Here is a 25,009-nt window from a genome sequence, read left to right as displayed (position 1 = left end):
ATTGTCATATAACTACTGCAGATGGCTTTGCACTTTGCAGGGACAGGTACCACATCAGTATGTATCCAAATGATGATTGTTATGGCTGCAGGTGTACTTAATACATGGGCTGCACCTTTTTTATACTAGTATCTGCTGTCAACTGACCACAGAAGAGTTGCATGCTGACTGTGTGCATATGTTTAGTGGTGTCTTCGTACTCCAGGACATGAGCAGAAGGAATACAAGGGGAGGCTGCAGGAGGTCAGGGAGGAGGCGATTGTGACATTCAAAAAAGAGATACAGAGGGCAGTGGGATTTGCCAGTACCCATATGAGTTCTTTAGAGGACATTGTGACTATTAGCTGAGATGACTTTTTGGACATTAGACTTGTTGAGTCGTGTTTACAGGAATTTCCTTTGTTTTTAAATATTAGGCCTTTCTGTGGAAAGCTACATCTTTAAAACAAAAAGTAGATCTAGCTGAGTTACGTGCATAACCATAGTCCCAGAACTCTTCAGCATGCTATCAGATGTGAAACTTATGTCAAGTAAGTGTATAATGAGTACAAACAGAGATATGTTTAAAGGAAAAAACAGACAGCTACATCAAGAATAAAGACTTGCAATCTAAACTTACTTAAAGTATATATAATAATTTTAAGAGAAATCAAAGAGGTGTGTTCCAGTTACCTCCAAAACCTTACCATACTCGAAAGTGACATTGAAAACTGTACCCTACTTTGGAAGACTATATTAATGTCAAGGAAAACAATAACAAACTCATACAAAATGATAGGGGAAATCAAATTCCAGAAAGACCTTCTCCTCTCTAATTTCTGGAGAAAATTAAAACCTGATATGGATGACCAGCAAATAGAAAAGGCAATCAACTTAACATTGAAAACTATTCCACTTAAAAAACTCTCTTACACGCAACTCATGATTAATAATAATGCTTATTTCACCCCAGCAATTCTTCACAAATTCAATGCAACTAAGTCCCCATACTGTCCACACTGTAAAGACCAGATTGCAGACGTAATAGGTTCATAGATTCATAGGTAGGTACTAGGCTATCAGCCCAAGGGCCTATGCAAGCCTAGCCAACAAGGTTCCCTGGCTTACGCCACCCAAGAAAGTTATTTTCCTGTGCCACTGACTTGCAGACACACAGAAGTGATCCCCGGGGTGTATTTCCTATTTCCCATCCACTCATCAAGATTTTTCTTGAAGAGTGCTAATGAAGAACTTTGCTTGACATAGATGGGTAGCCTATTCCAGAGTATGGGAAGTCTCTGGGATAGGAATCTATCCCTCCAGCATGTCTTGTTTATTGTGGTGACAAGGTTTAGGTCCCTAGAGCGTGTATGCTATCTTTAGGTGTAGCATGTCGAACAGCTCTGGGTTTGACATAGCTTTATATGTTAGGCAGAGATCACCTCTGAGTAGGCGATATGCTACAGAGTAAAGCTGGAGTTTTTTGAGGTGGTCAGTGTAGGGCATTTGTTTGAGTCCAGTAATCCTCTTTGTGAGGTACTTCTGTGGCCTTTCCAGCTGCTGCAGATGTCTTGTGAGGTACATTCCAAAAGGGGTGTTGTACTCTATAATGGGTCTAATGAGTGATGAGTAGAGGGTAATGATGACCTCTTTTTTCCTGGATGAGAACCCTTTTATGATGAGGTGTGCCACGTAGAAGGACTTCCTGACTACTGTGGCGATGTGACTATCAAAGGAGAGACTACTGTCCACCTGGGTCCCAAGGTCTCTTATCACGCATTCGGTGTTAAGTAGATTGCTGCCTATGTGGTAGTTCATGGGTACAGAGTTTTTACCAAAGGTGATGACACTGCACTTTTTGGCATTGAGCTTGAGGCCATGGCTTTCACACCAGGCATCTGTTTCAGTGAGGCCCTTTTGTAGGATGTCTACATCGTTAAGAGTTTTGATTATGGCTCCTAGTTTGCAGTCATCTGCGAATGTAGTTAGCCAAAGACCTTCTGTGTTAGCCTGTACTTCAGAGAAGTAGATACCAAACAGGAGAGGACCCAGGACTGGACCCTGTGGTAGTCCACTTGTCACTGGTCTGAAGTTTGATTTGGAGTCTGCTACTTTCACAGTGTGGGTTCTGTCAGTAAGCCAGTTGGCAACCCATCTTGTGACATAGGGATTTATATCTAGTTTAATGAGTTTATCTATAATTCCAGAGTGGGGATGGTGTTGAACGCCTTGGCGAGATCTAGATAGGCTGTGTGAACTATCTTACCCTCATCTATGGCTTTGGTGACTGCTTCAAAGAGGTCTATCAGGTTTAGGAGACATGATCTGCCTTTTACAAACCTGAAGTGTGTGGAGTCCAGAGTTTGGAGATCTCCAATGTCTTTCTTTATGAGTTCCATGATGATATGTTCCATGGCCTTGCAGACCAGGCTTGTTAATATTTTCCAGGGTATCAAGAAAAGAGGAGTGGGAATCCTGGGGTGGGGTGTGGGGTCTGTAGCAAGCTACAATCTGGATTGCGGTTTTGCCCAGAGTTAGTTGAACTTGGATAATCTCGGATGCATTATGCTGAGCAACTAGTCAGAAGGTGTGGCTATCCTTAATGAATATGGACAGTCCTCTACCTTTAGTGTTTCGGTCTGGGTTTGGTGGCTGAAAGGTGTGGCATGAAGTATAGCCTGGTAATGCAGGGGTGCTCTCTGGAGCTTTGAACCAGGTCTCTGTCACTGCACAGATGTCGATGTTCTCCATTTTAAGGAGTGCCTTGAGTGAGTGCATTTTGAGGTTTAGACTTCTAGCATTGAGTAGCATTACCCTCAGATTATGCTTGCTTGTGCCTTTTACAGTGGTGAATTTGTCATTTGAACCTTGCCTAAAAAAGGCACTACAGGGGTGGCAAGAGCCTTTGCCAGTATCTGGAATCCCAAGGGCGACAGGTGCAGGCCATCTTTGGCAAAGCAACGTGGTCTGTCGATCATGTCACCCCAGGCAGACAGATACTGGATTCCCTTATGCAAATGGAGAACCACAATTTAGTCCATGATTCACAAACAAGAGAACTGGGGACAATACTGTGGAGCAGAGAAGGAGAGCTAGCACAGTGCATGGACAGACAGCATGCTTCAAACACAGTTGTGAAGACCTGCTACCAAAGGATGGTGATGAATTGCTCAGCAGAACACAGATGAACAACACCATCGTCATTCCCTGGAATGACACCCCAGTAGGCTAGGGAAACACTATGAAATATAATGGCACATCCTGGGTTGCACTGTAGTGCAATGCAAATAAGCACACCACTGCAACCAAACTTGCCTTGCTTCAAACACATTGATACATTCAAACTACCACCAATGTGAGCAAGTGGCTGCTGTACTAGATCCTAACCCTATTACATTATATTAATGACAGTTCCACCACAACTATAGGTCCATAGGTGGTTATTAGACATTCATAGTAGGAGACCATTAAGGAATCTATCCCATATTCATAGTTACCCCAAAGCACTGTCTGGTTATATCTTGCTCGAGGCCACACATTAGGCAAATAAAGACTGAGGGAATTAAACCATGTACTACAGGAAGTAACTTGTTAACAGCTCATAGCGTTAATCCTCTGAGCTAACTGACAGACAAAAAAAAAATCTTGCGCTTCATCATGTTAGAGGAATCTAAGCCATACGCCCAGATAAGTCATGGCAAGTGGGACTTACCATTTTATGAATTATAGTGGAGGTCTGCAGACATAGGTTGTTCTCCAGCTGCAGCAGATAAGTGTGGTAACAGCCATGGAGTAGAGGATCTTGCTTGTCTGTGTCTGTGTTTGTGTGTGTGTGTCTTCTATTAGTCATTGCTAATGTTGTCTAATGGACGTAGTTGCATAAGAGCTCATTGTTGCATAAAGAGTTCATAGATTTCATAAATATTCCAAGGCTGCTAACTCTTATGACTATTTACTCCTTGCCAGTGCCCTCCCTCATGCTGCATATATAGATTTTATTAAATTTTCATATACTTGCTGTAAAGGATTGTCTTAAGTATAATATCCACATTAATTCCTGGTTTTAATTGCAGTTCCATATAACTTGTTCTTGGCTCTGGATCCAGAACTGCAGATTAAGATCTAAAGTAATTGAAGTGCATTCAGTGATACCTGACGAGTCTCTAACTACACCCTTTTATACAATTCTTAACATTTTTCAGAAGTATGTTCATGGTCTTGCTAATTTGTGTTGGAGTATTAAGTTTCTAAATCATATTATGCTGAAGTAGATCTGTTTTAGAAGTACATTGATTTGTGTTTGCTCAGTCAATATGTGACTTGGTGAAATCCCTATAAAACTATATTTGCCCCTGTACTAGCACCTTCATGCACAGAGTTTTTAAATAATGTTTATGCCTTCCTTTTGATTTGGGTTACTTATAAGCTGCTACTAGTACCATACTCTTGCCAAAGGTCAATGTTATTAGAATGCCCATTTATAAACACTCTAGTTCGGATGTGCAAATATTCCCTTAGTTTTATCTTTTAGGTCATCTTTCACAAAAAAATGTCCTGCACCCCTAACTTAGTTAAATGTCATTGCAATAAACCTATACCATCTATGTTTCTGCTACATTTCTGTTATTGCACATTGTTTTATACTGACAGCCTAATTATTTATTTTATTATTTATCCTTTGTGGACCCAGTTAGTCCCACTAGGCTAATGGCCCCTTTTCAGGGGAGACCTGAGGAGCTCCTAATTGAAATGTTGGCATTTGAAAAGCCAAGTGGCGACATGCCAAAAAAAAACAAAAATAAAACAGGAGAAGAGTGAATTTTGAAAATTGCACTTCTCCTTAAAACTTCTTTTTGCAAGGGTGGCAAGTCCCCATGAACCCCACTATATGGGGGGGGCAAGCTCCTCTGTACCAACTCCAAGATCACCATACCTCAGAGAAAAGGGAATATTCTGAGAAATGGTACTTAAGACAATATATAAAAGTTGAATCTTTCAGCATTCAGTTTCCTTATTTCAGGACTCGTTCAAGCGGATTCCAACATTTCAAATGGTTACTGACCGGAGGTGGTATTTATAATACTAAGGTAAATTCGGTCAGGGCATTGGGCACTTCTTGTAATCTTTTCAATAGATGTGGTGAGATCTTTTATATCCACCTGAGCTACCACCAACACAAGCAGATGAGACCTTGTTTTAACATCTCAACCCCATTTATTTAAACTCCTTGCATTTACAAAGTTAAAGTTCATCCACTTTCAGAGTTAATCTGTTCTCCTTTAAACTTTCATAGATACTCTAGTCTCCTTTATATGTGACTTGTTTAATGACTGTCCAGTGATATAAACAGTTACATGTTTTGGTGTGCCCTATACACGTTATTACAGATTCAGGGTATTATGCCTTTTAAGCTTTAATGTGTGGGAGTGTCTGTACACAGTTTAGCATGTTTTACTACACTTATAAAATGACATGAGTTTTTGTGGTGCAGTCATTAGTTAAGGGGACAAGGGCAATTTGGCTTAATATTTCCTCTCAAGACCCTTCTTAGCTTCATCTTCTTTCATTTTCTAGTCCTTTCAGATCCTTTTTCATCAGCTTCCTAGCATTTTTCTGTGACCATTTGCTTTGTTCATGCTCTCGATGCATTTTATTATCCTTTGTACAGTATCTAGATATTTGAGATTTATCCTTCATATCCTTCAGAAAATGTACTCTAACACAAAACCTCTCATTCCAGTAACTTTCTAAGTTTATAGCAGCAATAAAATCTGTCCCTATTTTTGGATCTTTGTCCCCCCCCCCCCATTATGTTGGGCTTTGTCCATGTTTCCTAAATTAAGACGCCCAGGAAGGAGATACAAAAAGAAAAGCAATGGAGACTGTCTCTTTTATGTATTGCTTCTCATCAACAGCACTGATGTACAGTGCAGGAATTGGAATGTATGTCCCATATGCATGCACAGTACATCAGCAAATGCAGAAGAACGTGGAACAACACAGAGGATCGCTGTTGAGCCTTTATACAAAGACATTGTTTAAGAAAGGTTAGCAATTTATTTACTAAATAATGTCATTGTATAAAAGCAATAACCCACTCCTGAGTGTAGGTAATGCTGGATTTATCCATGGTTGCCTTTGTTTGATCATGTGGGCTTCACCCTTATGATCAAATTACACCAACCGTGGGTAAATCCAGCATTACCCACACACAGTCTTTGGTTATTGCTTAATTATATCTAAGCCATCCTTTGTTATATTATGACAATCTAGGTTAAAATACATTTAGATTGCACTTTACGATAACAACATGCCAAAAATATCAGTTATTGACTCAAAATTTCAAACCCAGCAATTACACAGTTATAACTAGTTTGCCATTCCTTCAGAAGAAAATATAGGAATACATGTGTTCTTCATTGTACTAGATGCAGCATTACATACAAGCACACCTAAACAGATAGCATTAAGGTGACAAATGAAAGACTTTTAGTAATACTAGAGCTATAACCATAAATGCATGTTTAATCCACAACATTTCATACATGTGAAGATGCTGATTGAACAGCATTATTAGCAGGATCTAGAATTATAACCTGTAGTAAATTGTATAAATTCCAGTTATATGTAGGTGCCTGGTAAATGATGGGAAAATAAATAACTTAAAAATGTTTAATCATATTATGTTTCTCATAGGGAGCATAAAGTAATATTGCTGCAAAGTGGTGTACTAAAACATTGTGGTGATTCCTCCACAATAAGAGTTACAGTCAGAGCCTCTGGACAGAGGTTATATGAATACACTCCACTGTCTAAAAGATAGATTTTAAAAATGAACGTAAAAAAATCCTTTGTTACTCATCAGCACAATCATAACCCTCATATTTAATTTTAGAACTGATGTTATACATGTTATACTCAAATCAAAATAACAAGTAGTACAATGAAAAGTGTTTATCTGTGCATTGCAGAAATTATGCAACTTCTTCTTCTTTCAGCTGCTCCTGTTAGGGGTCGTCACAGCAGATCAACTGTTTCCATTTCTTCCTGTCCTCTGCATCTTGCTCTGTCACATCAGCCACCTGCATGTCCTCTATCACCACATCCATAAACCTTATCTTAGGCCTTCCTCTTTTCCTGTTACCAGGCAGCTTCATCCTTAACATCTTTTTCCCAATATACTCTGCATCCCTCCTCAGCACATGTCCAAACCAATATAATCTTGCCCTCTGGCTTTGTCTCCAAACCTTCCAACCTGGGCTGACCCTCTAATATTCTTATTCCTAATACTGTCCATCCTCATCATGCCCAGTGCAAATCTTAACATCTTCAACTCTGCCACGTCAAGCTCTGACTCCTGCCTTTTTGTCAATGCCACTGTATCCAACCCATATAACATAGCTGGTCTCATTACCCTCTTGTAGACCTTCCCTTTCACTCTTACTGGTACTCGTCTGTCACAAATCACTCCTGACACTCTTCTCCACCCACTCCATCCTGCCTGTACTCTCTTCACCTCTCTTCCATACTCACCATTACTCTGAACTGTTGATCCCAAGTACTTAAACTCATTCACCTTCGCCACCTCTACTCTCTGCATCCTCACCATTCCTCTATCCTCCCTCTCATTCACACAGATATATTCTGTCTTAGTCCTGCTGACCTTCATTCCTCTTCTCTCTAGAGCATATCTCCACCTCTCCAGGCTCTCCTCCACCTGTTCCTACTCTCACTACAGATCACAATGTCATCTGCAAACATCATAGTCCATGGGGACTCCTGTTTTATTTATTTATTTATATTTTTATATTTGTTAACCGGGTTAGTCTGTCTGGGTTATTAGAAGCCCTTTTTCAGCAGAGACCCAAGGAGAAAATCTCCCCCCAAAAAGTTTAAGTAAACAAATAGTAAGAACAAAGATAAACACAGATCACATTTTAAGTATACATAGTTCTGAAGTAATTACATAACATGTAATAAAGGAATACATAGAATGGATAGAAATACAATACAATACATATATGGAAATTTTCACGTAGTATGGCAAGAAACTAAGCAGAAATATGGTAAGACTAAGGTCAATACATTGCTGAACCAAGGTACTAGGCATGAAGTAAGTAAATATACAGATAAAGTTGTGTGAACTTTGGAAGTTAATAAATAAATTAAAGAACAGTAATAAGGGATTGTGGGAAATGAGTGCATCATGAGCTAACTAAAAAAAAATGTGTAGATAGTAGTAAGAGAGAGAGCTAGAAGTGATACAGTTAATTTAGGTTATCCCTGAATGTTTCTTGGGTATTAGTTTAGAGCATGAACATATCCAATTTGATAGGAAAAAAGATTTAAGCTGTTTCTTGATGGCATTTTTGTCTTTAAGTAGTCTAGGGGAGTTTGTTCCAATTTTTTGTAACTGAGTGACAATGGAGTATTTTCCCGAAGGTTTTGTTTGGCTTATGAACTTCAAGAAAGTATTGATTATTACTTTTTAGTGGGCGTTGAGAAATATAAAGTGTCAGAGAATTTGAAAAGGATGAGCAGTATTTAGGATTGTTTAGTATATTGTGGGCTATAAGCAAGGGCGCCCGCAAGCAGGTGCAAGGGGGTGCACTTGCACCCCCTGGAATCGGCTGACTAATGTTATAATTTAAAAAAAATTTTTTTTTTTTTTGTACGTTCTTCTTTAAGAAGAAAGAAGTCCGTGCTGACATCATGCGTTCTTCTTTAAGAAGAATGGTCATGGGCGTGCTGACATCATCACGTGCATATTTTCAAGTTTTGCGAGCGGGAACTCACATGGACGGATGGTTTTGGGGTTCGCAAGCGGAAAATGGGACCACGAGCGGGAACTGAAACGGACGGATTCGCAAGCAGGAGGAAACGAGCGGAAGATGGGACACTTTCAGAGTAAGTGTGTGTGTGTGTGTGTGTGTGTGTGTGTGTGTGTGTGTGTGTGTGTGTGTGTGTGTGTGTGTGTGTTGTGTGTGGGTGTGTATGTGTCTGTTTGTGCATGCGCGCACACACACACAGACACACACAAACACAAATATATGTTCATATTGTTCGCTGTCTGTCACAAGCTCGAAAGATAGAGCTTCAAATCCAGCAATACCAAGAAAAATCACAAAAAAATTACATTGCCAAAAAAACAACACTATTGCAAAAATCATCTTCCAAAATTCCATATTGCTCCAGACCCAAAAACAAGCACTAACATGCGTACTGATGGGGCAAATCTGGGAGTTTGTTATTGTAGGTTTTTGGCACTGTGATTTTTAGTATTTTCTTTTCATCATTGCTGGATTTGATGTTCCATCAAGTGCGATGCCAAGCCATATTACATATACTGTATACATATTTTGAAAATAAGAAACAAGAAATTTATTTCTTTCATTTGAAAAATGGGCATAAGAACAGACTGCATATAAATTTCTACAGGAGCAGCCATAGTTTTGTAGTGACATTCTCATCTTAAATTTTAGATATACTTCATTTCAAAAGCCTCAGAGAAAACATATATGAAAATTTGACCAGCATGTTGTCTTAAATAACTACTTTAATCAACAGGACAGTGTTGTAACAGGAGGACATTTCTGTTTCAGTTATGGAAAATAACCTAATTTCTTTTCATTGTAAGATGAAAGGCTTGTAGAGATTTCTGTAAATATGTAGTACTTTCTTTTGAAGCTTTTAATGTTTTATTTATGTTACAGTGCAGAATACATTGCCCTACTCTGCTGCTTGTAGTATATATGCATGTTAGGAAAAAATGGACTGTTTTGAAGTAAGCACTACTCAGATGTGCGGTGAATACTAAACAATATAGCTTATTTGTTTACTAGCTTGGTTTGAATACCTTTTGAGTATCAGGTCATGTATTGACATGCAGCATTACATAATTTTCTTTTTCAGTCCTAAGAAGAATAAAATATTTTGTGTGATTTTGGTTCTTATATCATGTTAAGCTAAGTGAATATAACCAAGATTAAAGAAGGTACAGGAAGTACCAAGAATGAAGGTAGGTAGGTATCAAATTTGAGCAAAGAGTGACAGAACAGAAGAAGCTGCAGATAGGTAAAGGAAACAGTCCAGGATTAGCTTTTGTCACACTGGGGCAAAAATGCAATAAGCTGGAATTGAATAAACTACATTCCTTGCTCTCTTAACCTTAAGCTGAATAAGATTCTTATTCTTGTTTGATACAGAAGGGATATTATTACAATACAAGCTTATATAAAGAGAAATAGATGCAACATAACAAGTGTTTGAAGTAGCTTGTGTTCTGCTGTGGAGTAACTGTATGAGGCAATTATGACTGTTAAGAGCTTCCTGTTTATGTCAAGCTCAGTAAAGTTGTGTGTGTGTGTGTGTGTGTGTGTGTGTGTGTGTGTGTGTGAAATGCCCCAGGTGCTACATGGTGGTGGGTAGAGAATAAGGCTTGAACCCTGTCCCTTGGGGCCAAGTGGTAAGAGCCTTAATTCCCTACCCACCACCATTTGTAAAAACAGTGGTAGCATTGTTGCCTGACAGCTACGTGTTCTCTGGTTTGATTCTTGGCTGTCTAGAGTGTTTGTTTCTCCCTGGGCCTCTGCTAAAAATTAGCTTTTTTTCTCCAAGTCAGACTTTCCTGGTTAACAAATGTTAAAAAAAAATGACGCATTTGAATATCATCAGACTTCATATTCTTCAGAAAGTGCATGGTAACAAAAGCTTTTATTCTAGCAATTTTCTAAGTGTACAAGATGGATATTTGAAATGTATCACTGTCTTTGGGACTGTATCCCCCCATTATTGGCTTCATCCAGGTTTTGTGCTAAGGTTGAACTATGGTAAGAACTGAATTCACTGCATATGTTTGGGGGCTATATTTCCCCATTACTGGCTTTGTCTGGGTGTTTTTTCCTAAGAGGTTGAGAGCTATGGTGAGAACTGAATTCACTGAATGTTTGGGGGCTGTATTCACCCGGTATTGGCTTTGTTCAGATATTTTGTGTTAAGAGGTTGACAGCTGTGTTATGGTAAGAACTGAATTCACTAAATGGTAGCCATTTAAGTTTCAGTCGTTCTTTCACAAAACAACTGATTTGGCATAGTGGTATGTTGCTCTGACTGTTTTGCACAGGGTCCCCTGGGTTCAAGACGTGGCAGTGAAATGTATGGTGGTAAAGGAGCATTTTATTCTAGCAACTTTCCAACATTATACAAGCAATGTTTAAAATGTGTTCCTGGTTTTTGGCCTTTTGTCCCCCCCCAATAAATTTTGGCTTTTTCCAGATTTCTTGTGCTGCAAAGTTCAGAGATATAGCTGAGTGTCGAGTAGATTTTATAAGGAGCTGAGAGCTGCAGGGGAGCAAAAGTTTAGTGCTGCTTATGTTTAGTCTGCTTGCATTGTTAATAGCACAACAGATAGTGTACTTGCTTTTGATGCTGAAAGCTGTGGGTTCTATTCCCACAGTAGGTAGATGCATTGCTGATACTGTACTGTGTTGTAAAGGGGGTGGATGCTGCAGTCCTTTTTGGCAAAGATACCTAGTAACTATGAACCTGTTACCAGTTTGCTATCCATTCTCTATTGCTGTATTACTAGCTTATTTTTTTATTGCATGCAACAAAGGCAATTTATTCTTCAAGGGCAACAGGCACTTTATTTGTAGATGAAACAATGGCATATAAAGTTGTTTGCTAGCAGCAACCTCTTTTAGTTACAAATTTCTTTAATGTGGATTTTACTACTTCAGAGATTGTGCATATTTTTTTACTGATCCTGGTGGACTATAGAAGGTTGAGTAGACTTTTTATGATGGAAATGTTCTGAATTGGGCAGTTTTGTCATTGGTGTATGACTTTTGTTTCATTGTTTACCGGAAAAATGTTCAAAACAATAAATTTAAAATGCCCTCTGACAACTGTACTGTATTGTACAAGGAATGTAATGTAATACAGTCAGGAAGGTGTATCAAAGAGCATGTGTATGTTATGTTCAAGGGGCCTATGATTTTGAAGACAGCCCAGAGTTAATATTTATCTGCCACTGGCAAAATGTATTTTCTTTGAATGTGGGTTTCAATGCTGTTTCAATGCATGTGAGTTTTAAGTGCAGAGAAGTTTTAATGTTAAGTCTATTTTCATTGTGAGACTGCATTGCTTTGTTTAACATATATGTATTAGAGTTTGTGCTGTAAAATGCAAAATAAAACTTTCAAATGAAATCTAAATAATCGCAGAAGTAAAGCAGTATGCACATTACAGTGTTTATGGTAAATGGGGCAAAATAACCAAGGAATGGGACATTGGAATGGCTGCAGGGAGGAGGCTCCATTTGACCATGATTTTGTGAGGGGAGGGGGGTAGCATAGGTTCATACTAGGTTATCTGCCCTGGGGCAATTATAAGCCTAGCCCAATTCTGTATGGCTTACGCCACCCCTTGATTTGAGTATACTGTGCCCTTTTTAAGGTTTAGTTTACTGTGCCTCTGTCTAATAGTGACACGGGAGTAATCCCTGGGACAAACCTATGATCCCCCATCCACCTATCGAGATTCTTCTTGAAGAGATTCAGTGAGGTGCTCTGCCTCACATGAACTGGAATTCTATTCCAGAGCAAAGGGAGCCTCTGGGTTATGAACCTGTCCCTCCAGCAAGTTCTATTTATTTCTGTGCTGAGGTTCAAGTCCCTTGAGCGTGTGGCTCTAAGGGATTTAGATTTACTGAGGTGGAGCATGTCCATTAATTCTGGATTTGACATAGCTTTGTATGTCAGGCATAGATCGCCTCGAAGTAGGCGGTATGCAACTGAGTAGAGCTGGAGTTTTTTAACCGAGCAGCATATGGCATCTGTTTGAGACCCTTGATCCTCTTGGTGAGATACTTTTGGGGTCTTTCTAATTGCTGCAGGTGTCAGATAAGGTACATCCCAAAAGGGGCATTGTATTCTATGATGGGCCTGATGAGGGATGAATAAAGGGACACAATTACCTCTCTTGATCTAGATGTGAAACCCTTCGTGATGAGGTGGGCTATGTAGAAGGTCTTTCTAACCACTTTGGCAATGTGGTTTTCAAAGGAGAGATTGCTATCAACTTGGGTCCCCAGGTCCCTAATAACTTTCTCTGTACTTAATGGGTTTCCGCCTATGTGGTAATTTGTGGGCACATTGTTTTTGCCAAAGGGTATGACTATACATTTTTTGGCATTTAGCATTAAACCATGGCGCTGGCACCAGTTATCTGTCTCTGTGAGACCCTTTTGAAGGATGTTTGTGTCAGCTGGAGAGTTGATTATGGCGCCCAGTTTTCAGTCATCTGCGAACTTGGTGAGCCATAGTCCTCCCACGTTTGCATGTACCTTGGAAAAGTCTATACCGAACAAGAGTGGTCCCAGGACAGAACCCTGTGGGACGCCACTTGTGACCGGTTTCGAGTCTGACATGGCTCCAGCAACTCTCACTCTGTGGGTTCTGTCTTTGAGCTAGTTTGCGACCCATCTTGTGACATAGGGGTTTATATTTAAGCTGGATAGCTTATCTATGATGCCCGAGTGGGGTATTGTTTCAAATGCCTTTGCAAGATCCACATAGGCTGTGTGGACTACCTTCCCTTCATCTATGGCTTTGGTGACTGTTTCGAAGAAGTCAACCAGGTTCAAAAGGCAGGATCTGCCCTTGACAAAGCCGAACTGGGTAGGATCTAGTGTCTGTAGGTCCCCAATGTCTTTGTTTATGAGCTCCATGATGATCCTCTCCATAGCCTTGCAGACTAAGCTAGTCAGGCTTATGGGGCGATAGTTTCCAGGGTCCGTAGAGGCTCCACCTTTGTGGAGTGGGACCACTGTTGCTGTACGCCATTCTGTGGGCACATATCCTGTAGTGAGGCTGAGATTGTATAGCTGTTTTATTTGAGGAATTAGTTCCTCTTGGAGTTCATGTAGGACGCAACCTGGGACGCCATCTGGTCTCATGGAAGCAGTGTTTTTTGCTTTGGAGAGGGCAGCCTTCACCTGAGCATCAGAGATGTTTGGGAGGCAGCCCTCTGCTGGGATAGATACTTGCTCTTTTGGGGGGGGTGGAGAAGTTTGCACTGAACCTGTCTGCCAGGATATTGGCGATGTCTGTGGGTTCAGTGTATTTTTTGTCATTTAGAATCAACTCAGAACAAGTCTGGGAGCTGCATCCCAGGTTTCTAACATAACTGAAAAAAGCCTTATGATTGTCTATGGTGTCCTCTGCAATTTTTCTCTCGAAGCTGACCTTGGAGGATTTTATGAGGGATCGTAATTTTTTGCTAGTACTGATCAGAGATACCTGCCCTTTTAGGGATTTTGCTCTATCATATAGTAGCTTCCTTCTTCTGTTGTACAGTTTATTTATGGCAGGGGTCCACCAGACTGGATGCCTGCCTTTGGATGATTGGGTGTTGGTTTTGTTTGGGATAGCATGATCCATGCATTCCATGCAGGGTGGGAGGATGACATAATGGGTGGGAGGATGACATAATGGTTAAGGTGTTTACCTTAAAAACATAAGGTGTAGGGTTTGATTCTCACATGGGGGGTAAGGCTGGCTTCAAAAATGGCCCAAAAGGGCAGTTAGCCTAGTACTAACCTAACCTATGAATAATTCCTAGAGATGTCTGTAGAATGCGTTTATATAGGATTTTGCAGTTTGGGCCATAGTTCCACTGGCCCTGGGGCCTTGAAGGATTCCACTTCGGTTTTGAGAATTGAGAAGTTCGCTTTTGAGAAGTTTTTCACTGTGGTTTTCTGGGCTGGGGGTGGGGTCGGGATGTGGACATCCAGTGAAATTAATTTACGGTCTGATCTTACCAATGAGGGATATACTTCTGGTGTGGAGCATAGAGTCCCCATGTTGGTAATGATCAGGTCTAGTATGTTGTCCCCTCTTGTGGGAGTGGTGACTAGTTGTTCCATAGCATTTGAGTTTATAATTTCCAGGAACCTTTGGGTTAAGGTGCTGGGGCTTGAGTATTGCTCCCAGTCAATGTTTGGGTAGTTGACGTCACCCAGTATAATGGTGTTCGGAGAGATCTTCATGTTCTCCAATGTTTTCAGGAAAGCCGAGTGGGATTCCTGAATTTGAGACAGTGGTCTGTAGGATGCTATAAACTAAAAAGCAGTCTTGCCCACTGTTAGTTGCACATGGATGGTCTCCGATACTTCGTGCAATGCCACTAACCTGGAGGTGTGGATATCCTTGATAAATATGGAAACCTCCCCCTCCTTTTGTGGTTCGGTCCAGGTTTTGGGGCCGAAAAGCATGATATGAGGTATAGCCTGGTAGTGCTGGGGTGCTCTCTGGAGCCTTGAACCAGGTTTCTGTCACTGCACAGATATTGATGTTCTCCATACTGAGGAGAGCTTCAAGTGCGTGCATCTTGAGGTTAAGACTTCTGGCATTTAGCAGCATTACCCTTAGTTTCTTGTTCCTTGTGCTGTCTATGGGGGTGGGTTTGGCTTTTGAGCCTTGCCTAAAAAAGGAACTATGGGGGTGGCAAGAGCCTTTGCCAATATCCGAAAGCCCAGTGGTGACAGGTGCAAGCCGTCCCTAGCAAAGCAATGTGGCTTGTCAAGCATGTCATCCCAGGCTGACAGACACTGGATCCCCTTTGAATGACACCAAAATTTTAGCCAATTGTTAAAATCGATCATTTTGTAGTCCAGGGAGGTACATCTCAGGTCATTCACACCAGCATGTACAATGACTGAGTCATATTTGTAATTGCTTTGGAGTGACCTGAGTGCTTGCGTTATGTGGCGGATCCTAGCACCCGACAGGCAGCTCACCGTGACCTTCTCTTTATTCAGCCTGGTGAGCGGGACATCAGTGTGTCTGACAATAGAGTCACCTATTACAAGAGTATCAGGTGTGTTATTCAGCCTTAAGGGCTGTGGCTGCTTGGCACACTGACTTTGTGGGCTATGTGTTGTGCATGTTTTGTTTTGAGGTAGGGTTTGCTTGGATGACTGCTTTGGAGGTCTCTGTTGCTTAGGTAGATTTTTATTTAGAGCCTCCGAGTATGCTTTTGTGTATTTGTGTTTGGTTCGCTGATGTGTTGGGACTATGTGATACTGGAACAAACTCAGACAGCCCTGGTTGAACTATACCTCTCAGTTGTCCATATCTTTGCAGAATGAATAGATATTTGCTTCTTATTTTTGGTTTGTTCCTCATACAATGAAGTCACTAAATGACAGACATTTGAGTTTCAGACATCATAACCTTCAGAAAAATGCATGCTAATGCAAGACATGTTATTCTATCAACTGTCAAGTTTATACAAGAGCAATTTTTAGTAGTGTTTGTATGTTCCCCCAATATATTTAGCCTTGTCCAGATTTCCTGCATTAAGAGGTTGAGAGGTATGTGCAAATCGCTTTGTAGAATTAGGAATATCCAAACCTCTCCATTGTCCCCAATTTTGGCTCAAAATGTTTCTCTCCCCTAATAATCCTTCCTCAAAATGGCAATTTTGGAAGGAAATGTGATTGAAGTCTCCTAGAATAATGGTGTTGGCTTAATGCATAGGGACACCATATTAGTTAGGTAGGAGATATGGACTGATGGGATACATAGAGGGGACCTATAGTTATGTATGACACAGTAAGGAGTTTTGTTAATGCTAAGCTGGATGCAGAGGAATTTCACGTCATTATCTCACATAGCAAGTCTGGAGATGAAATGTTGTTTAAGAATATGTAGACACCATCACCTTTTCATCTCGGGTGATAGGCCTGAACTTGTGGCAGGTATTGAAATCCTGCATTAAAGGAGTGCTGTCATCTGTCTTGAACTAGGTCTCTGATGTATATATATATATATATATATATATATATATATATATATATATATATATATATATATATATATATGTGTGTTTTCCAGGGGAAGCAGTGCTTGTAAGGAGTGAACGTTTTAGCTTAGGCTCTGGAAAGGAAATTGGTTATTTTCTAATTCATGTAGCTATAAAAATTCAGTATAAAAACTGTAAGTTTCTGAATGCAAACACACTAGTTAAGCAGCATCATGGTAGGGAGTACTTCAGTACAGAGAGATTCAACTATATACATAGCCCTTTCTGTCAAAAACATACACACACGCAAACACACCATTAAAGCAGAATCGTGGTAGGGAGTACTTCAGTACAGAGATTCAACTATATACATAGTCATGAGTTCCCTTATACCTTTCTGTCAAAAACAAATGCACACCATGGTCACAGAGTTTACAGTTGTTGTAACTTTGAAAAATTCAATCTATTTATGTATTTCTTGCACTAAAGTTGAGGTGTGTGTGAGACAGAGAGAAATGCCCTAGTTAGCTCTAACAGGTGGAATTTATGTGCAACTGTTTTGTTTAGCAAATGGTATCATTATTGTGGTATAGAATTTTAAAGCAGTGTTAGCACAGCAGGTAGCATACATGCATCTTAATGCAAAGGGCTGTAGGTTATATTCATACAGCATGTACATTTGTATTTTAAAGGGGTATGGTACTGCAGTTCTTAGTATGTCCTCCTTTGGATGAGACACCTAATAACTATGAACCTGCTTTTCAGCCTGCCACCCATTCCCTATTGCAATATATTAACTTACCATTTATTTTAATGTAGCACATGTAATTTATTCTTCAAGGGCAACAGGCACTGAATTTGTAAATGAAACACTGAAATATAAAGTTTTTTTCTAGCAACAACCTCTTCATTTGTTTCAGATCTCTTTAATGTGGAATTATTCAAATGACTTTTACTTCTGCAGAGATTCTGCATACTGATTGATGTTGGTGGATTTTATGACAGAAGTTTGAATGTTCCTTTATGGTTGAAATGTTCTGAATTGGGCAGGCTGTCATTATTGGTTCATATGATTTGTTTCATTGCTTAAAGGAAAGATGCTCAGAACTATAAATTTAAAACACACTCTAACAAGTGGTGCTGTGTTATACAAGGGATATAATTCAATTATTATGTAGTATAATAGTCAGGAAGGTGAATCGAAGAACTCTTGCATGTTTCTAAAAATGTGTGCAAGGAGCCTATGATTTGGAAACGGGCCAAAGGTAAACTTACCCTGCCACTGGCCAGATGCATGTTCGTGAAATGTGAGTTTCGATGCTGTTTCAGTGAATATGGGTTTCAAAGGTAGAGAAGTTTTAATGCTAAGTCTGTTTTCATTGTAAGACTATTGCTTTGTTTAGGTTTAGTAAATGTCTGTCAGTGTTTGTGCTATAAAATTTGAAATAAAAGTTGTAAATGAAATCCAGATATCTGTAGTCATTGTAGAAGTAAAGCATAAAACAAGTATGCACACAGAGATTTGAACAATTTCTATAAAATGGGGAGAAATAGCCAAGTAATGGGACACTGGAATGGCTGCGTGGGTGGGGGGGGGGGGTGAGTGGGTGGGGCAGCATAGGGGTGGGGCAGTGTGGGTGGGGCTTGGGTTTGCACCCCTCCTGCAAAAAATCCTGCGGGCTCCCTTGGCTATAAGGAGTTGGGATTGAGGTAGTACTGTTTAACAGTAATCAAAAGCAAACCAGCTTCAAGACTCAGTTTTATAGTCATCTGGCTTAGTTTTGGGGTTGGCATAATGGTTAAGGTGTTTATCTTACAGATACAAGGTCTGATGCACACCTTTGAAACAGAAATTGGCTAGGCTTAAAATGGCCCACAAGGGCAGCTAGCCTAGTACTTATTTATGAACCAGAAAGACAGCTTGCACTTTTACCATTTACAAAAATGAATTCTGTATAAGTGTCAGAAAAAGGTAGTTTATGAGTTTGATAAATACTCATTATTACTATAAGCCTACCAAAGTGACATACACACTCTAAAATAAAATGGTTACAAAAATCATTACTTAGACTAATAGTATGATGTGAAGTCAGGGTGTGACACATTAATTTTGTTACATGGAAAATAAAGCATGCTGTAGAGGTAAATGTATGTCTTTGAGTTCGTGTGTGCAAGGTCTACTGCTCACAAGCAAAGCAAATATGAAGGAGGATTTTTAAATCTGGCCATTGTCACATGCACCTATCAGAATAATTTAGAATATGTGAGACTGCACAAAACATTTATAGCCCCAGATCTGTAATAGCACTGCCAATAGACAGGAGTACCACTTGTGTTAGCCATCCCAGAAAACTGTGAAGCTGAAAATGGTCCCACAGACATCAGTAGAATCAAAAAAAATTAAATCCAGCACTGCAGAGACATGATGCCATTTCCCAGCCTGTTATAATACCTGCATTTATATGTGACTCAGACTTTATAATAATTATGTAACAGATGTACCTCCCCAGTGCTTTGAACTATATATACAAAATAATGAAAGTATGAAGTCTTTCAAATGATTGCCAGACTAATCATTTACATTAACTTTTTTTTTAACCACAGAAAATACATTTGCTTTGTTGGAAGGTATGCTATGAAAGGAATACACTCTGCTTTCAAAACACAACAGAAACAGTATTAGAAGTATTAAGGAAATATGCAAACATTAGGATAGTATATTTTCATGTGTTATTTATTATTTTAGTCTGAAGCTTTTGCCATTAACTACAAGTCTGGTCTTTAAATCTGTTTACCTGATTTCGGGAAGGTGATATTAAAGATATCATTATCCCTGACTTGGAACTCATTACGTACATATTGAAAATGACTTTCTTCTGAGGAGATGGCAGGAAAAATGATTCCCTGGTATCGTATATACTTTTCAGACATTTTAGCAAATTAGATAAGTGCCTGTAAAAAAAAAACATTCATATCAAGATGTTGTACAGCAGATAAATGATAACATTTAATGTCTAAAATAATGCTTTGATCTTAGTTCAGTCATAATAACGTCTGGATATACTTCTGGGTCATACAAAGCCTAGGCCTGGCTGGCCTTCTTGTTTTTATCATTCTCTTAATATTAATGATTGATGTAAATATTATCTGCTAGCAGAAGCTGCCAATAATTGTCTTAAAACTTGCCTGAGAGCTATTACCTGACAAGGTTATCCATTTTCCAAATAAGTTTTTCACCACTAAACTTTTAACTACACCTGAAGACATTTTTGAATATTCAGTTTTTGTTTGCATCATATTAAAATATGTTACAGCAATACATTTTTTTTATGTTGCACCATTCTAGAGTACAATATATCTTCATGCACTGTATGATAAAAGCCAAACTCATGTTCATAATATAGTAAGTCAGTTTTTGAAGTTGCATCCACTGAAACTGCTACTAGAAATAATGTTCTTTCTCAGCAAATATAGACATGGTGCTGCTTCAGTGAATAAAGAAAAATCACCATGGAACATGCTGTCATACTTGAGGTGGCTGGTATTAGCTGGAATGACTCGGTGAATGTTGCAGTATCAGAATTCTCTTTTGTAAAAATAATCAATAATAAAGTATGAGAGACTTAGTGTAAGGGTGATGAACCTCTACCGTATACACAGTTAATGACTTCTTCAGTGAGATGCTTTTTAGTGCTCCAGGGGCAATAATTAGTGAGAAAAGGATATATCAGTGTGGCACAGTGGTGCAACATTGTTGCCTTGCAGAGCTTGTCCCTCTTGTTCATTTCTCTGATGGGGTGGTGGGGGTGTCTTCTGTGTAGAGGCCCACATCCTGTCTATATTCAAGTGGGCTTTTGGCAGATGCTGTGCTTCCCTCCCATATCCTCTAACTTGCCCGTAGGTTTGCATGCAATTTGAGTGCGTTTATTTGTGTGTGTGTGTGTGTGTGTGTGTGTGTGTGTGTGTGTGTGTGTGTGTGTGTGTGTGTGTGTATGTGAGCACACTGGACCACTGTATAGCATAGCTAGAGTGGGGCGAGAGTGGCAACTGTTCCAGGTGCAAAGTGTTGGGGGGTAACCAGCTGATCCTGATCTATTGTTAATGCAATATTGGCTTTTAAAAGCTGGTATTACATTTGCGGTCAAACCTAAGAGTTGTAGCACTCAGTGTGTGGTCTAAGCTGTAGCAACTGATTTCTACATTGTAGCAAGCAGTTTGCAACAGTATAAAAGTAAAAAAAAATATTTAACCAAAACCTGATCTCTGTAGCACTCTGAGCTAGCAGTGTATAAACTGTAGCAACTGTTTGCTATATTTGTGGCAAAAAGTTTGTTACAGTTTAAAAGTAAAAAAAAATAAAAGAGTGCTGTGAGCAGCCAGGGTATAAATTATAGCAACTGTTTGCTACAGTTTAAAAGAAGAATTTTTTTAAACTAAAGCAGAAGTGTTATAGTGCTCTGTGCAGGCAGTATTGAGGGAAGGTTGGGGGCAGGGTACAGAAACAGGACCTGAATAGCTGGGCAGGAAGAAGGTGGTGTGTCATGCATCTGACCATTTGGTTGGTCTGCAAATAGAAGGAATGTCTTTTTTTTCTCTTTTGAATGAAACAGCAGATGTGGGGGGGGTCATATATTTATTGGCTCTAGGCGTGAGTGCATGCATGTGTGTGCCTTCTGTGGTAGGTTGGGCTCTGGGCTGGCAACTCGACACCATAAAACTCTACTGCCAATCATGAGTGGACAGGTCATCCGCTGTGGTGACCCCTAATTGGGAAAAGTCAAAAGAAGAAGAAGCTGATTACTTACAATATATGGATCAACTTATTACAGTGAAGTGTTTTTGTTTGCTCTTCCCTTGATTGGACACTGGTTCACAGGACCAGCCTAGGGTGTGTTGATGCTCTGTCTAAGATTAATTCACAGCTCCTTGCCCTTTGAGTGCCAGGGTAAGCTTCAGTTCTTTAGTTTCCCCTGTGACTCTGAGCTGGATTAAGCAGGTTATCAGTGAATGAAAAATTAAATGAATAAATGAGAAGGACATCTCTTTTTAAAAAAAAGAATATGTAGACATTTTGTTGGAGGCGTGCATCTGTGTTTGAGGGGGCAATTGCCCTTAGTGGAGGAGTTTAATGGTTTATGGTCCTGTTCACAAATGATGGTAGGACAGAGCATGAGATTGCCAAGCAGACTGAGGTAGCAGTGAATGCAGTCTTCTAGCACTGACCTAGTTTGTGGTGATCAACTGGTGATACAAAATGTGAGTTTTCAGGCAAAGCTCTTTGGTAACTTTTCAGTTTATGTCAGCATTTTCTCCTATGATCATGAGCCATGGTTAACATCTAAGTGAATAAAAATGCAATTACATGATATAGAAATTAGATTTCTCTGCATGGTTACTGGACTAGTTCAATATGATATGGTGAAAACCTCACTGATCCAGCAGAACATTTTTTTTATATCTTTATTTAGAAACTCTTTTAGGTGCACATATCCAAATTCAATGAACCTTTCAAAAGTTTAGCATAATATACATTCAAAGATATTCATAAAATGACTTTCAGGAATACCATTTCTGTATATAATGCAGTCCAACTGTCCAAACCATGTTTCTACTTTTTTAATTTCCCCAGATGTTTAGGGTTTGTAATACTGTGACATAAATGGGCCTCATTCCTGAGTCAATGACTGAGGTTCATGAAATTAGTATTGCTTTAGTCCTCAGTGTTTAACAAGACTGCTTTTTTCAGCAACAACAATATACTAGAACTGTCTCCTTTTACAGTTCCTGTGGAGTGACATGCATCGGTAGAATATTTAGGTATGCTTCAAAATTCTTTTTTTTATTAACCCTGTTGTCCATACCACTATTGGAGCTATCAGTCTTTATTCTGGATTGTTCTAGTTTCTACTTGCATATCTAGCTATTTTATGACTTTATGTCTGTCAGTACACAGGGCACTGTAATCAGTAGATATTTCAAGGATTAATGATACTTTTATCTTTTTTTTCTTTGACTACTTTAGCTAGTCTTATTGCATTTGCTTCTGCTTTCTTAACTGTTGGTATCGGATGATTGCACGTGATCAGTGCATCTTCATTTTCAGTACTTCTGTGTGGTTCATGTTTCCAGTATTTCTCAGTTACCTGTTATCTCGTAGTGTGTGCTCAGTCCTCAGTGCAACAGTCCTGCCACAATGTTGTGCCATTCAGTATACATAGTTTTAGCCATGAGTATATTATAACCAACAAGATGTGTAACATTTTATAGTACAGAAACTACATTTTTCTGTAGTTTCTACTTTTTTAACAGACTTTGTAAACTAATGTGTACCTAGACAGCTATCTTGTGTTGCCATTATAAATCATGCATACCTCAGATTTTGATCAACATGCGATTGTTCCAGGAGTTCAGTATACTTTGCACTATAATTGAGAGCTTTCCAGTTTTATTTCCTTTCTTCTAGTCATGTTCTTTATATGCATTTTTTTGGCTATTTCTATTGCCACCTGATTTTTGACTACTTCTGGTTAGAATTCCATACCTACTCCTTTCATAACTGTTTCTGCTAATCTGAGGAAAGCTATTATCCTATGCTTGTTTTCTTCAATATTTTTGGATGTGAATGATGTCAACAAATATGTATGCAGTCCCACAGCTGGAAACAGCCAAGACATATCTGTGTACAAAGGATCTCACTTGAGGACCAAACAAGTTTTCTAGAATTTTCAGTTAGTAAGAGAACCAACAAGACCTAACATAACAAATAATAACCATTCTGGATCTCCTATTAATAAATCAGGATGATTAGTCAATCAACCATATCTGACATTTGTTGTTATAACTTTCAGCTTGCTACAAATAATGTCTAAACCACCCTTTCATTCTCTGTCACATCTACAGTCAAGCACTCTGATAATGTACACTGTTTATATTTATTAATTTAATAGTTGTTAATTGATGTACTTCACTAATCCATCTGGATGATTTTCAAACTCAGCCCTGGAAAGACTACAAAAAAAGATTGCTCTCACAATAATTCCGGTGTACCATGTGTCATAGCATGGCTGGCCTTAGCAACTACAGGGCCCAAACTAAGTTGACACCCCTCAACAACCATCCCAGCCCTCTGTGCATCCTGGCCTGTGGAATTGGTTCTCACAACCTCCCTGGTGGGTGTTACTTCCCAGTAACCCACATCCTGTTGGGCATTATTGCTTTCTTAATGTTTGTTTCCTTGGCTCTGTTTCCACCATACTGTGACTGAAAATGTTCTAGGTGCATCAGTGCTCTACTTAGGTAAACATGCTTAAAAAAAATAAATAAAATAAATATTTGTAAGTTAAGTATTCTACACACTCCGGCATCTTGTTTATTTGTTAGACTGGGGGAGTATACTAATGCTTACTGATCTTTCCCGGCCATATTACAGGTCACAAGCACAACACCAAGGATTACATGCAAGGATGACTTAGAATGGTCACTAAGTATCATGTACTGGCAAATGGTAGGATATCAGAATGCCTGAAGGAAACCCAAATGAATGTATGGAGAACATGCAGAGCCTGCAGAGTTTTTCAGCCTTCTATAATATAATTCCTCCAGAACTCTTCCCCAGTCCAACTTTTTTCTAGGTTTAAGTTTCTGTTTGTCCCCTGTTTGTATGTAATTCTAAAACCATTGTACCCCCTGCTATACATTTATGAGTCAAACTGTTTCTGTTGCTGTTGTTTGTACTTTTACCCAAGTGAATCATTTTTCTACCCATCTCTGCCTCCTACCATGCAGCACACACACACTATATGTTTGACTCAAATGGAACTATTTTGCCCCATCTGTGGGTGCAACCTGCATTTCTCTGCCATCTGTTAAATTGGTAACTATGTCAGAAATCTAAGTGATCAGCAGTTACACCAAAATATCTGCTGTTTATTTATTTATTTGCTAGTATTTATTTTTATACCTTCTGAGAATGATTATCCCACAGTTTTTTCTTGTAACTGTATTCATTAACCACCAATGATAAACACCATGCTGGCAAGAGAAATAAAAGAAAAGACAGTACTTTTCTGTCAGTCTTCATATTAACCCTGTCATATTATCTTTGAGATAGCAACTGGCAGGGTACATAAAACCAGATGGTTAATCTGACCAGTTTTGGGTTGAAAACCCTGTTGGGCACTTATCAACAGTAACTAACCACTATAGCAGCATAAGCAGCTGGCAC

General features: G+C 39.3%; 1 protein-coding gene across 1 annotated transcript in view; it reads right to left on the bottom strand.

The window, feature by feature from the left end:
• The window catches only part of LOC122813705 (sulfotransferase 2B1-like), a 313,807-nt gene that overhangs the window by 270,326 nt on the left and 18,472 nt on the right, over window positions 1–25,009 (bottom strand). The window contains exon 2 of the mRNA XM_044086170.1: window positions 19,581–19,737. Within this exon, the coding sequence (XP_043942105.1) occupies window positions 19,581–19,716 (136 nt within the window). The 5' untranslated portion in view covers window positions 19,717–19,737. The remainder of the gene's footprint in view (window positions 1–19,580; window positions 19,738–25,009) is intronic.

Source organism: Protopterus annectens, chromosome 1.part1, assembly GCF_019279795.1.
Source record: "Protopterus annectens isolate FY-2018-M chromosome 1.part1, PAN1.0, whole genome shotgun sequence".
NCBI lineage: Eukaryota > Metazoa > Chordata > Ceratodontiformes > Protopteridae > Protopterus > Protopterus annectens.
This window is presented reverse-complemented; position numbering and strand designations above follow the sequence as displayed.